Source organism: Chiloscyllium punctatum, chromosome 7 (genome assembly GCF_047496795.1).
Source record: "Chiloscyllium punctatum isolate Juve2018m chromosome 7, sChiPun1.3, whole genome shotgun sequence".
NCBI classification, from domain to species: Eukaryota; Metazoa; Chordata; class Chondrichthyes; order Orectolobiformes; family Hemiscylliidae; genus Chiloscyllium; species Chiloscyllium punctatum.
This window is the reverse complement of record NC_092745.1, coordinates 90,620,117-90,634,315: the sequence shown is the minus strand read 5'-3', so window position 1 is coordinate 90,634,315 and position 14,199 is coordinate 90,620,117. Positions and strand designations below refer to the sequence as shown.

General features: G+C 37.6%; 1 protein-coding gene across 5 annotated transcripts in view; it reads left to right on the top strand.

Moving 5' to 3' along the window:
- Nucleotides 1-14,199, top strand: part of eps15 (epidermal growth factor receptor pathway substrate 15) — a 177,921-nt gene that overhangs the window by 33,163 nt on the left and 130,559 nt on the right. For all 5 annotated transcript variants that reach the window (XM_072574277.1, XM_072574278.1, XM_072574279.1 and 2 more), the window contains 7 exons: nucleotides 2,032-2,073; nucleotides 4,263-4,352; nucleotides 6,671-6,718; nucleotides 6,871-6,966; nucleotides 7,315-7,380; nucleotides 7,841-7,966; nucleotides 13,027-13,086. In XM_072574277.1, the coding sequence (XP_072430378.1) occupies nucleotides 2,032-2,073; nucleotides 4,263-4,352; nucleotides 6,671-6,718; nucleotides 6,871-6,966; nucleotides 7,315-7,380; nucleotides 7,841-7,966; nucleotides 13,027-13,086 (528 nt within the window). The remainder of the gene's footprint in view (nucleotides 1-2,031; nucleotides 2,074-4,262; nucleotides 4,353-6,670; nucleotides 6,719-6,870; nucleotides 6,967-7,314; nucleotides 7,381-7,840; nucleotides 7,967-13,026; nucleotides 13,087-14,199) is intronic.

Here is a 14,199-nt window from a genome sequence, read left to right as displayed (position 1 = left end):
CTGTCCTGTCGATGGGACAGGATGGTAATGGTGATGGGCTATGATTCCTCAGTTGCTTTGTTAGACTGTTGGGTACCTCTCCTACTTATGTTGATCACAGCCCCTACATGTATAAGGAGGAGTTTACATCGTTAATAAACTTTGCCATTGATATTTCTGGTACCTGTGTTGATTCTGAGTGGTATATTTCATTTTATTTCTATTTTGAGATTTTTTTTACTGGCTTGATACAACGCAGTAACCTGCTAGGCCATTTCAGAGGGCAATTAAGAGTTAAGCATATTTTTCTGGGCCAGGAGTGGCAAGTAGGTTGGAACAGCTAAGGACAGCATATTTCCTTCCCTAAGGACATTGGTGAACCTGTCAGTCATCTTGGCATAATTATTTGCATTTTTCTGAATTCTGAAATATCCCCAAAAATCTCTGCAACAACTTGTCAATTGCTCTGTTTTGTCTTCCCATTCTCTTTGTAGCATCTAGTCTTGGCTGCCAGTGTATTTTAGAGTTTGTTTTGTTGCTTTCTGCTATGTTCTGACCTTATTTTCCCATATTACTATTTTGCTCTCCTGCTTTGACTGTACTGCTTGATTTGCTGCTTCTGCTAAATTTTGATCCCTCACCCCATTGTTCTGTTTAATGCAACAGTGAGCTTAGCAAGGTTCAGGTGTAGACAATTTCAATTATATGTAACCCAGTGCTGATATCAATGCCCCATGAATTGGAACCCAGGGTCTTCACACTGGTCTTTGAGCGATGTACTAATTTCACTAATCTTAAGTGACTTCTGCCAGTTGGCACATGATGTTGCAGCTCTTGTGAATTTTAGAACAGTTTCTGCTAGAGCTTACGATTCCTGGTCTGTACTGATGTAAGCTATCTTGATTGTAATGTTGAGGCTGGCATATGTTGCCTTTGGTATTTGTGCATCAGATATTCAGGGATTTCTGCTTAAAATGTCTGCACGTTTCCATAGTTGCTTGTTCACCATAGAAATGAGTTGATATGGAACCTGGCCAGATGACACACATTCAGCATGTGTTGCTATTTCCAGTGTGGAAGGACATGGAAGTGGACATGTAAAAGTAAGGGTAAATTGTTGATTTTTCTTTTGTCTTTTGGTTTTAAATTGTTCTTAAATGTATTGTGATTCTTGGTAAATTCAACGGTTCCCCTATTCTCCAATAACAATGGAAGATCAAAGTTTTCAACATCCAAGAATGTTAACATTTAGTCGTAATCTTTTGGGGAAGGTGGGGGTGAAGTGCTAATGATTAGTCATGCAGCACCCTAGATAATGTTCTGGGGACATGGCTTTGAATCTCACCATGGCAAATAGCAACATTTTATTTTAATAACATCTAAAGTTATAAACTAGATGGTTGGTAACCATGTAACTATTGTCAATTGTCAAAAGCATTAATGGATTCACTCATGTACTTGAGGGAAAGGAGAATCTCAACACCATCTAGAACAAAGCATCTGCTTTGATTTGTACCACTCCACCACTTTCAACATATTCAGTGTTCAATCCTTCACTGCTGATGATCCATATTAGCAGCAATCCATATCATCTACAAGATTCATTTGAGTAAGGTACCAAGCCTGCTTTGACAGCACCTTTCAAACCCGTTATCTCTTACACCTAGAAGGACAAGGGCAGCAGGTACTTGGGAACATCTTCACCTGAAAATTCAGCTCCAAGCTACACCCTATCCTTACTTGAAACTGGATTGTCATTCCTTCACTGTCTTTGAGGCAAATCCAGGAACTCCTTTACTAACAGAACTGTATTTGAGTCCTGTGCATCAGGAATGTGATGGCTGAAGAAGGCTGTTCACCACCACCACTTCAGGATGGGCAATAAATAGTGGCCTTGCCAGCAAAGGTCACATCCATGAACAAACAAAAATAAAAAATGACTATATCAATTCATTCAGAACCAGCATCCAATATTTTTGAAAACATTGCATGTTACACTTTTTATCTTTTGTAATACAATCAGTGAACGTATTGCTTTTTATTCTTATGCAGCTTTCAAGTGGAAATCCTTTATATGAAAAGTATTATCGTCAGGTAACTTCACTTTACTTGCTTACTATTAAATCCGTGTGACGCTGCCCCATGTAAATATTTGAATATGTTTAACTGCAATGACCACTCGAACAAATTATGTTACGATTATTACGATTAATATTTAAAACAAGAATCCTTTTTACCCTGATGGTCAATTAAACAGTGATTTTAGAATTGAATTTCAAACTTATTACAACATTGTTTGCTTTTAAAACACATTCTCCTTAACTTGTTTACTTCTGACTTTTTGATGTTGACCTTTTCTCCTTGAAGGCAAAGGTTCAAGTAGTGGTATATTTTCACAATTGTTGTAGCTTTTGGTACATTGCCCAAATAACAACATGAGGCAACTAAACACGAGCCAAATGTGACCTTGTCCTTGCCACATGTCCACACACATGCATGTGTTAGCAGGGGTCAGTAGATAACAATCATACATGGGGAATCGAGCTGCTTTTCACCACCTCTTGTGCATAAAGACTATTGAAGTCAGTTTTATTACACAGCATCAGTGATGCTCGTGATTGGGAGTAAGTTATGAAAAGAGACAGAAGAAACTGGGAACACTATCATTGGACATTGAGATTAGTTTAGGCCTACTCAAGGAGAGAGTTGACACAAATGTAGTCAGTCACATGGCTCCCTTCTGACCTATTTATCAATATAACACTTCTACCTCTATGTGATCAGCTAATTCATATATCAGGTGGTCCTTTTATCGAATCCATGGAGAAACTCTACTCTTCATTATGATGAATGATCCACCTCACTGAGTTAAAACAACATTATCATTTTGGCAACAAATTCATCTCTGGGAACTATTTGTCACACTGAGGACCAGGTTCTTAATTTTAAGTTGGATCAAGTGTTGTTCTTTGATGATCATTGTTCCTCTTGGCGAGCAGATAGACCATACTAGAAATCATCCAGTGAACTTTTGTAAATTTATAAGAAAAATTTATTTTTGTAATTGCTGTCAAATTTAAATTACTTTCCTTAATTTTCATTCTAAGTTAGCCTCTTGGATGGTACATTGGACTGCGTACTTGTGAATATTCTGTATATGAATAGCGACTTCATATCTTTTTGGTTTTTTTGGCTGATTGCAGATCCAACAGATTCACCCAGTTTGGCATGATTGCTGAGTCATACAGGCAAATAAGAGCTAGGTTAAGTTCTTGGTCCGTTCTGAGGTAATCACTGTATTTAGAATAGTGTTTCTGAGTACCAGACATAGTATAAAGTAATTTCAACTTTTTTTGATGAGAAAAATGCTTAGATTATTTTTGATGAAGCCATAATTTGAAGCTATTTGCCTTTATTTTATGGTAACCTTTGTATACTAATCAACACTTCTTAAAACTTTTTGTCCCTATTACTAGTTGCTGTTTTACATTTAACCTTAATTTTCTGTTTTAAAATCTCATTTGAATTTCCTTCAGTTTGGAGATTAATTAGCGGTTCCCACTGTTAATATAAAATTGCACCGACAAGAACTTCAACATAAACCTTTATAGATCTCCTGGATAAAGGAGGCCTTATGGAAAAAGAAGTTAAGATTTATTTGTGTGCAGGGTTGTTTGCCTAATCTTAAATTCTTCATTTGTGTTTATTATCTTAAATGTTTCCTTTTAAGTTAAGTTGAGCAGTATGTTTTAGTTGGCATTTATTTTAGAGCACCTGGCAAAGAATGGTGTTGCCTGTTAACAAACTGTTGGGCTACCAATGGTGGCATATTTTCCATTGTTAATATTTGTAGCTAACTTAGCCCATATGTATTTTGTTATGATCAAGACCTTTTCTATTCTGTTCCACAGCAATTTTTATTTTCTCCCTCCCACTTAGCCCCAGTACCATTAAATACTTGAAAGAGTCAACTGGTGACTTGCACTAAGGTCTTGGCTATCATTGTGACTCTACTGACAAGTAAATGAGAGTGGCTGGGTATGACTGGTGTTTAAGAATATTATCTTTCAGTGCTTCTTTTCCTTAAGTTTATTGACTTGGAGATTAGGGTTTTGTCTCACTTTTGGTGCTTTTTCTAAGTTCAGGCATTTTCCATATTGAGAATCATAAAGCGGTTAATTCATCGATATTCCCAAGGAAAAATGATCTTTTAAACATGCTTATGGAGTACAGATCATTTCCATGCTTACGATTTTCAGTTTTTCTGTCTTTCACATTTACAGATTGATACAGTAAATGGTGGGAGAGTTGGAGCAGCAGAAGCTGCCTCATTTTTAAAAAGGTCTGGGCTCTCTGATCTCGTGCTTGGAAAGGTACTGCTTTATTTTTTGTTTTTGTTTCTGGTTCCTGTGATGAATTGAAATCATTGCTTTTTCAGTTTCTTTATATCATATATTACTGAAACTAGTAAATTCTTCATTTTAGTAAATATTTTACTGTAACATCCTTTTAAAAATCTTTTCCACTTTACTCTTCACACTTTTCTATTGTTACCCATTTCTCACTGCCTTATTTAGTTCTTATTTCATTTTCTCCTACCCACTCTATCTCAGTCAATCTTTTAAAGCTCCTTTTGACGAATCTGTAAAATTATCTGTTCTCATTACTGTTTTGGTTGCCTTGACTGAATTATCAGATTCTAGATTAGTGGTGCTGGAAGAGCACAGCAGTTCAGGCAGCATCCAAGGAGCAGTAAAATCAACGTTTCGGGCAAAAGCCCTTCATCAGGATTATCAGAGTTCTGTTTCCAAAATTTCCCATGTTTGTTCTTTCTCCAGTTTACATTTTGATGCTTCACATTTCACAATAATATCAGTTTGGGTTTGTCTTTCTCTTGGGTGTACTGCATTGATATTTTCTGAAACTTGAATACTTTCTTAAATTGCCTTTGTATCATAATTGTCCTTTATAATACTCTGCTATATATGACTTGACCAACTTGAACATATCCAACCCTTTTACTTCTTTACTCTGATTATAGTTTTATACGATTACTGATGAAAATGCTAAAGTCAAAGGCAATGCATACAGCATGGTCTATATTTAGTTTTTAGGGCACCTTTGATGAAACGCCTAGGCAAAATCCATTGGCTAAATTTGACCTTGTTTTTCTGAGCTTCATTGTGGTTTTCCAAAGACTGCAGAATGCTGCAGTGGTCAAAATGTTTTTATTTTGAAGGCTAACCTTGAGATTTTCTTGAGGGATTATTTTTATTTTAATTTTTTAAAAAGTTTTCAGTGACTCCCTTTTCATTCACACCAACTCATTTATTACTTGGTCATGTAGTAATAATGTCTCCTGTATTAGTGTTTATATCGGGTATTTGGGCTCTCACAGCAGATTTAGAAGAATTCATGAGTGTCCGCAATTATCAACCCTTCATTAAAACAAACCCATTTCACACAATGAAAGCATTAATTTCTTAGACACCATTATATTTAAATTGGTACAAGACAACCGGTATGTTAGCAACTAGTTTATTCCAAATTATTTGGTGCACACTCACACATTCATAGCTCCCTGCAACTTCCTTCTTCTCACCACCTGTCCTTACAGCCTCCCTCTCCCTATGCTCTGCCTTGCCTCTATCTCTCTCAACGCTGTTAACAGCTCCACTCTCACCCCATATGTGGCTTCCTTTTCTCTCCACACATTCTTCCAGCCTCCTTCCCTCCCACTCTATAGCTTCCTTCTCTCAGACTAATGCAGCATCCCTCTCCAGTTCCTCTTCTGCCTTGCATTCTCCTTCCACTCCCCTCCCCATCCTTTTCTACCATTTGTCTGTCCTCACTCCCTTTGTACTCTTGTTTTCAAGACCACCCTTCTTATAGCCACCTTCTTCCTACCATAAACCCAGCTCCTTCATGCCACCACTTACTTCTCTAATTGTTCACTTTGTCTCCAATCTCAGGCTGGAGACGAGCGCTGTCTTACTAGAGGGCTAGGACAGCATAGTGGCTCAGTGGTTAGTATTGCTGCTTCACAGTACCAGGGGCCTGGGTTCGATTCCAGCCTCGGGAGACTCAGTGGAGTTTGCACATTCTCCCAGTATCTGCGTGGGTTTCCTCCGGGTGCTCAGGTTTTCTCCCACAGTCCAAAGATGTGCAGGTTCGGTGAATTGACTGTGCTAAATTGCCCGTAATGTTCAGTCATGTGTGGGTTAGGTACATTAATCAGGGGTGATTGTAGGTTAGAGGGAATGGGTCTGGGTAGGTTATTCTTCAGATGGTCAGTATGGACTTGTTGGGCTGAATGGCCTGTTTCCACACTGTAGGGATTGTATGATACTAACCTGTTATTGCTGGCACGACTTTATCATGTGTTGTTTTATTTCTGCATGTAGGGGTGACTTTGTCTTGTTAGTTATCCCAGTGGTTGATTTTCCCTAGCCATTTTGGGAGTGTTTGATGGCAAATCTTTCACCCCACCTCCTCTCCTTCCTCCTTTCTCTTTCTTCCCTACCCCCATCCCAAAACACTCCCACCACCACCAATGTATGTGGTGACTTATTAAGCCCTGATATTGTGGTTGTTGTATTTTGTGAATACTAATCAGTAGACCATAGTAACATTTTGAAGATTTTAGCAAGATGTGCAATGTTTTAAGTTTACCAAATTCAATTTTTTGCAGATATGGGATTTAGCTGATGCAGATGCAAAGGGATTTTTAAACAAACAGGTGACTTTTATACTTGTTTAATTCAGAAATGCCACTTTTGCTAGATTTGCTCAATATTATATGATAGCTGTTATCTTTTGAATTATTACAACATATCTGGTTTGCTTATATGATAAAAGTATTTACCTAATTACTGCTTTTATTTCCTTAAGGAATTTTTTGTTGCTTTAAGACTTGTAGCCTGTGCACAAAATGGACTTGAGGTCTCGCTGAACAGTTTACAACTTGCTGCACCAGCACCAAAATTTGTAAGTAAATTCATTTCCTATTTTTTGTAACCTGAAATGGTAGCAGTCATTTGACTTTTTGGTTTCAGTTCAGGAATTTAGTTTGAAATTTACACATTTTCATTTCATTCAAAAGATAATAGTTAATGCATCAAGTATATTTTGATATCTGTGACTAATGGAATAAAAATTTTCTTCTTTGTGTTGCTATTGTTCTTGTTTCCTTCCTTTTTCTTTTGTACTCTTGGCCAATCTCTCTCTCTCTCTCTCTCTCTCTCTCTCTCTCTCTCATCTCTGCTGTACCCCCCACTTTGTGTTCTACTGAGATTACTGCAATTTTTATAAATGGATCTGTCATTTTTGTTTTAGAGTGATAGAAATAGTCCATTGCTGGCTGGTGGTTCAACACCTATTGATATTCCCTGGGCTGTGAAGGTACAGCATTTTAAATATTCAGTTTTAACCTTTTGAGGTTTTTGACTATCATTTAAAATTCTGTCACAGAAAATGAGATTTGGCTTGACAAATTTTATTAAGTGGTATTTCCTAACATAAATGCTGCATGCAATGAGTGTGTATGACTTAATTGAGGATTTAACTATTTGGTTCTTTTTAAATTCATCAATGTTTCATTTATTGTACTTAGAAAATTACAAAGCAGTCAATAAAATTGAACATTTCCAACCATTAGAGTTTTGTATGTAAACAATTCAATGCGTTACATGTATGTACAGGAATTGAAATACCATATTTCTAAATCAAGTTGTTTTCCTTTTAATAACTTTAATCATAATACTATTTTGATTAAAAATATGAATGTAAATTAACATCTTCAAGACAAGGAGTTCCTATTTATAGTCATCAACTTACATCTATGTTAATATGTGAATTGCAGTTGGAAGAAAAGGCGAAGTATGATATAATTTTTGACAGTCTTAATCCTGTGAATGGTTTCCTATCTGGTGATAAAGTGAAACCTGTGCTTCTGAACTCTAAGCTACCTGTGGATGTCCTAGGAAGGGTAAGAACAATTTTATGTTTATATGCCGTGGAATAGTCTTAGCAGAATTAAGTTTGTGTGCTGTTTCTGTAGAACAGTAAACACAGAAGGAGACCAACAAACAAAGTCCAACAAATTGATATTACTTCTTTTAAGAGTGATTAGTTTGTCAGTTAGTCCCACTCTGCTGCTCTTTTGAAGGATGGTCTGGACTCAGTGGGCTGAATGGCCTTTTTCCACATAGTAGGGATTCTGTGGTTCTGTGTTTTAATTGCTAATGAATGTTGGGGATAAACTTATTCAAAGCTAAACATATGTTTGGAAACTTGGTCAGTATGGACGAGTTGGACTGAAAGGTCTGTTTCCGTGCTGTATGACTGCATGAATCTGTGTGCTCCCTATAGGCATTAAAAGTTTCTGTATATACTTGAATAATAGTCAAATTTTTATGACTACTTTTTAAGGTTAAATTTATGGGGTCGACTATTACATGGATACTACTTTCGAGGGGCTGAAATTCGTGCCCATCAAAATTCATACCGTGTCATTAGCAGAAGCCAAAATGATCTCTAAATGAATATAAAAGAACAAATTATGATAATTCTGAAAATCCGAAGTGGAACACAACAGCCAGCTTACTGGGAGCGGAGTGGAGCAACCGGCAGACTGGAAAGCTAGAGCAAAAAGTGACAGCCAGCACACTAACTCATAAACGTTGATCTGTTATCTGTGAAGAACTAGGGTTGACTTTTACACAAGATTAATGGAAAATTCCTGGTTATTTGGCCAAAAATAGGGGGTTGACTTTTACATGAGATTGATATTACTTGAGTATATATAGTAACATATTTTCCTACTGGAATTACATTGTAGTTTAAATGCCTGACTTTCTGATTAGCTGTCACAAAATGACATATAATCAGAATGCCAGATTATAGTCCAGCAAGTTTATTTGGAAGCACTAGCTTTTGGAGCGCTGCTCCTTTATCAGGTGGTTGTGAAGCAGGACCATAAGTCACAGAATTTATACCAAAAGATTACAGTGTCATGAAAGTATACTGATTTATTTAACAAACCTAGACCTAGACTTAACAACAATCTAGGTTAATTAAATATATCAGTTTACTTGCATGACACTCTAATCTTTTGCTATAAGTTCTGTGTCTTACGGTCCTGCTTCACAACCACTTGAAGAAGGAGCAGCACTCTGAAAGCAAGTGCTTCCAAATAAACCTGTTGGACTATAACCTGGTATTGTGTGATTTTTAACTTTGTCCACCCCAGTCCAACACTGGCTCCTCCACATCATTATAATCAGAATGTGTAAGCCCAACCCCTGATTTGAGTATTTTTAAGCAAAGAACTAACCCAGTCATGTATCCTGGGCTTCCACTGAAGATCTGTTAACTTGTACTAACCGTTTTTCCAGGGAACTGTGAAGCTACTTGCAGGCCCCATGTAATCTTTGGGAATCCTATGTGTCTTGTGGTATTCTGACGTTCAGGTACCCTCTATTTCAGGGGCACAGACTCGCAGACTCTCCTTCTTTACGTAATTAGGAAATTCATTTATTAGTTGAAGACTGGCCTCAGCAGTTTCTAACATGGTGGGAAATAGTTCTTAGTGCTTTTGTGATTGTATGTGTATGCAGTCCCTCTCAGCCTTTTTACATGTTGATGCTTTTTATTTCTATTTAAAATCCGACAGTCTTCCTATTATCTGTCATTCAAAGGCTGTTACTTTATTTTGTTTTATTTCACCCTTCATTTGCCCTCTCGTATTTAATCTCGCACATTCTCACTGAGCCTTTCATCTCATCTCCAAGACATTTCCGCATGAGTTCCTCAGGGAAGTATCCTTAGCCAAACAGGCTTCATTAATAACTTTCTGTCATCCTAAGATGAGAATTAGAGGTGTTTGCTGACAATCACATAGTTTTCAGGTCTTCAGAAACTGAAGCAGTCCATGTCCAAATGCATTAAGTTCTGGACAAAATCCAGTGTTGCCTTTAAAAAGTGTCAAGTAACATTTGAACCATGCAAGTGCTAGGCATTGACGATCTCAAACAAGGGAGAATCTACCCATTGACTCTTGACATTGAATCGCATTATCTTTGCTGAATTTCTCACTATCCACACCCCGGGGATATCCATTGACCAGAAACTAAATTAGATGAGAAATGTTAATATAGTGGGTATAAGAGCAGGTCAAATGCTAGGAATCCTGCATTGGCTAATGCGCCTACTGACTCCTGAAAGTCTGTCCTCCATCCTCAAGGCACAAGTCAGGAGTGTGATGTAGTTCTCCTCACTTGTCTAGGTGAATGCAGCTCCAGCAGTGCTCATGAAGCATGATTCCATCCAGGAAAATCAGGTTCTTGATTGGCATCATATCTATAAATATTCAGTGCACCCAAAACTGATGCTCAATAACATCCATTTTTAAAAAAATCATTTGTGGGTTGTGCGCATTGTTGGCTGGCTGGAATTTATCATCCGTTCCTGGTTGCCCTTGAGAAGGTGGTGATGAGCTGCTTTCTTGAACCGCTGCAGTCTATATCCTGCATGTTGTATCATCTTCAAGGTAGAAATTCACCAAGGCTCCTTAGGCAGCACTTTCAAAGTGTACCATAAGTTCCCCTGAAAGCTGCTCGTCATTCTGAATGCAAATATATCTCCATTCCATTGGTGTTGCTGGGTCAGAATCCTGGAACTCCCTCCCTCATGGCACAAGATGAACTGCAGTGGTTCAAGAAGGCAGATCATCACTTAGACATTAACAAGTAGAGATAGGAACTTTTATGAGCGTGGAGTCTAATCTCTTTGGGTTTTAATTATTGTTAGAGCTGTTAAAAAAAGAAACAATGAACTTCATTTTTCTTTGTTGTTTTTACTCTCTTGCTAAATCCCACCTTTCTTTCTTTCTTGCTATTTTCCTTTTGCTATCTGATTTAATACCAAATTAATCATTTTAGTGCTATTTACTGGTTCAGATTCTGTGTTGTTTACAAATAATCCTTTGATCTGCTTTATTGCAGAGCTTGACAGTTGCTTATCATGTTTGCCCAGGATTTATACTAGGGATAGCATTCTAATTACCCAAGTTTGAATATAAAATTGAATATAAACTGCCTAGGAGAAAGTGAGGACTGCAGATGCTGGAGATGAGTTGAAAAGTGTGGCATTGGAAAATCATGGGAGATCAGGCAGCATTTGAGAACAGGCGAGTCGACATTTCGGGCATAAGTCATTTATCAGGAATGTCTGATGAATGGCTTATGCCTAAAAGGTCCACTCTCCTGCACTTCAAATGCTGCCTGACCTGCTGTGCTTTTCCAGCACCACACTTTTCAACAACTAAACTGCCCCAAACTGAAACTATTTTTTTTTCTCAAGATATGGGTGTTTCTGATAAGTAAACAAAAATCTAGAATCTTATATCTGAAAACCTAATGCACTACATTGTTTGCTTCATTTGCTCGTATACTCTCCCAGTGTAAACAAAACCATGTTATTCTTCAGGAATTGTGACTCTAATTGTGTGTTTTAAAAGAAAACACTGGCTGCAAGTTAATCATAAAGTGCCTTCAGACACAGAAAACCCATACGTCACTAGCTCAATGTTCAAAGATCCAAAGTAAATTATATTGAAATGTATGTAAATCATACATCTTACATTATACAGCTACAATCTTGCTTTTCTAAAACAAAAATCCTCTTTTGGATGAAGGTTGCTGATGTTATTATTTGAGTAAGTTAATACTATACTAATATATCCTTTAATAGCCAAGCTGATTGAAGTGTCATGCACAGAAAGGAATATGTCTTCAATTAGATTAATGGACAAATTGATGGCATTTGAAACGTCCGCAGAGTTGTTTTGTGACAGTGGTAGTTCCCCTAACTTTGAGCCGGGGATCTAGGTTTAAGTCCCCTCTGCTCAAGACATAACATCTCTGATTAGATAATGTAAAATGTCTGTGTCATGATGTTTAATAGTAGTTCCAGTACAGTCTTAAGGTGGTGTTATCCATATATTTTGGGTTCCTAATTCATTTCTGCGTTCTCTTAAATTAGCTTTTGCCAAAGCTGTTTGAAAATACTGCTGACACGGCAAGAATGTTATTTAAAATTACAAAGGGATCTTGAACAAATGGGTCTATGGGCTAAAAAATGGCAGGTGGAGTTAGTTCAATCTGAATAAATATGAGGTATTACATTTTGATATAATAAACAAGGATAGGGCTTAATGGTAGGGGCCTTGGTTAATGTTGTCGAACAGAGGGACCTCAGGGTACAGGTCCATAATTCTTTGAGGTTTGTGTCACATAGAGACAGGGTGGTTAAAAAGGTGTTTGGCATGCTTGCCTTCATTGCTCAGTCCTTTGAGTATAGGATTTGGGACGTTATGTTGAGGTTGTACAGGATATTAGTGAAGCCTCTTTTGGAATACTGTGTCCAGTTCTGGTCACAGTTGTAGGAAGGATATTATCAAGCTGGAGAGGGTTCAGAAGAGATTTACCAGGATGTTGTGGGGGATGGAAAGTTTGAGTTATAAAGAAAGGTTGGACAGGCTGAGACATTTTTCACTGGAATGTAGAAGATTGAGAGAAGACCTGATGGAAGTTTATAAAATAATGATATAGATAGAGTTGATAATGGTTGTCTTTTTTCTGATATGGGGAATTTCAAGACTATGGGGCACATTTTTAAGATGGGTGGAGAGAGATTTGAAAAAGACATGAGGCAAATCTTTTTACAATCTTTTTGAATGTGGAATGAAATTTATGAGGAAGTAGTGGATATGGGTGCAATTACAATGTTTAAAAAACATTTGGATAGATACATGAATAGGAAAGGTTTGGAGGGACATGGGCCAGGAGCAGGCAGGTGGGACTAGTTTAGTTGGGAATATGTTTGGAATGGACTGGTGGACTGAGGGCTTCTTTTTGTATTGTATGACTCTGTAACATGATGTGTTCATTGCTATAAGAAAATTCTGACCCTGGATGCTTTGATTTAGAAAGCATGTTTAGAATTGAATGAGTCTAATTATTAACTTTTTTTCTCATTATCTTTTAGGTCTGGGACCTCAGTGATACTGATCATGATGGATTATTAGATCGGGATGAATTTGCTGTTGTAAGTTACAGATATATTATACAGTTATCTATTTTGGGACCACAGGCTACCTGATGATTTTATTTTCATAGAAATGCATTCACAATATGATTTGTGTGACAGGGCAGTATTGAGCTTTAGAATAGCCTTTGATAGCTAACTGAAGTAGTCAATATTCTTTGGGCTGACTTCAAATGGAGTTAAATCAAAGGTATTTGACTACAAGAAGTATTGAAGCCAATTGTGTCTACACTTCCACAGCACAGAGATCGAGACAAGGGAATATAAACTTGAATCATCTGGGATTGTATGACCAAACGTACACCCGTAACCCCATCTCAGCTGAGAGCATGGGGGCTCAGTGGTTAGCACTGCTGTCTTGCAATGCCAAGGACCCAGGCTCAATTCCAGCCTTGGTTGACCATGTGGAGTTTGCACATTCTCCCTGTGTCTGCATGGGTTTCCTCCAGGTGCTCCAGTTTTCTTGTACAGTAGAAAGATGTGCAGGTTAGGTGGATTAGCCATGCTAAATTGTCCAGAGATGTGCAACCTCCCTGGGTTGGCCATGGGAAATTCACGATTATGGGGAAAGGGTGGGATGCTGTCCAGAAGTTTGGTGTGGACTTGATAGGCCGAATAGCCTGCTTCCAAACTGTGGGTATTCTGTGACTATGATTCAGTGACTATATAGCAGCCAAAGAAGTAAAAGTGGAATTGAACCTAGGCCTTTGTGGTGTTTATGTCGCAGCTGTCTGCTGCATTGAGCACAAAATCATGTGGGAAGTTGGGCATTCTGATATCAACCAGGGAGAGTGGCTCCCAATGAACATTGTTCCTGTTCCTGAGATGTGTTATTTATTTGAATTTTATTCCAGCATTTGTGTTTTATGGCTAGAATTTATGATCTGCTTCTTTTGTGCTTTAAGGTTCTTTAAAGTACTCGTTTATTGTGAAATAGAAGATGGCAAACCTTTTGAGTGAACCACATGATTTAAATGCACTGCTACCAGGTGTTAGGTCATGAATGTTACAGGATAGGATAATTTCATGCTGGGTTTAGAATTAAATTTAAAAACATGTACATATTAGATAAATCACATCATTTCAAGTTGTATTAAATACAACTTTATTAAA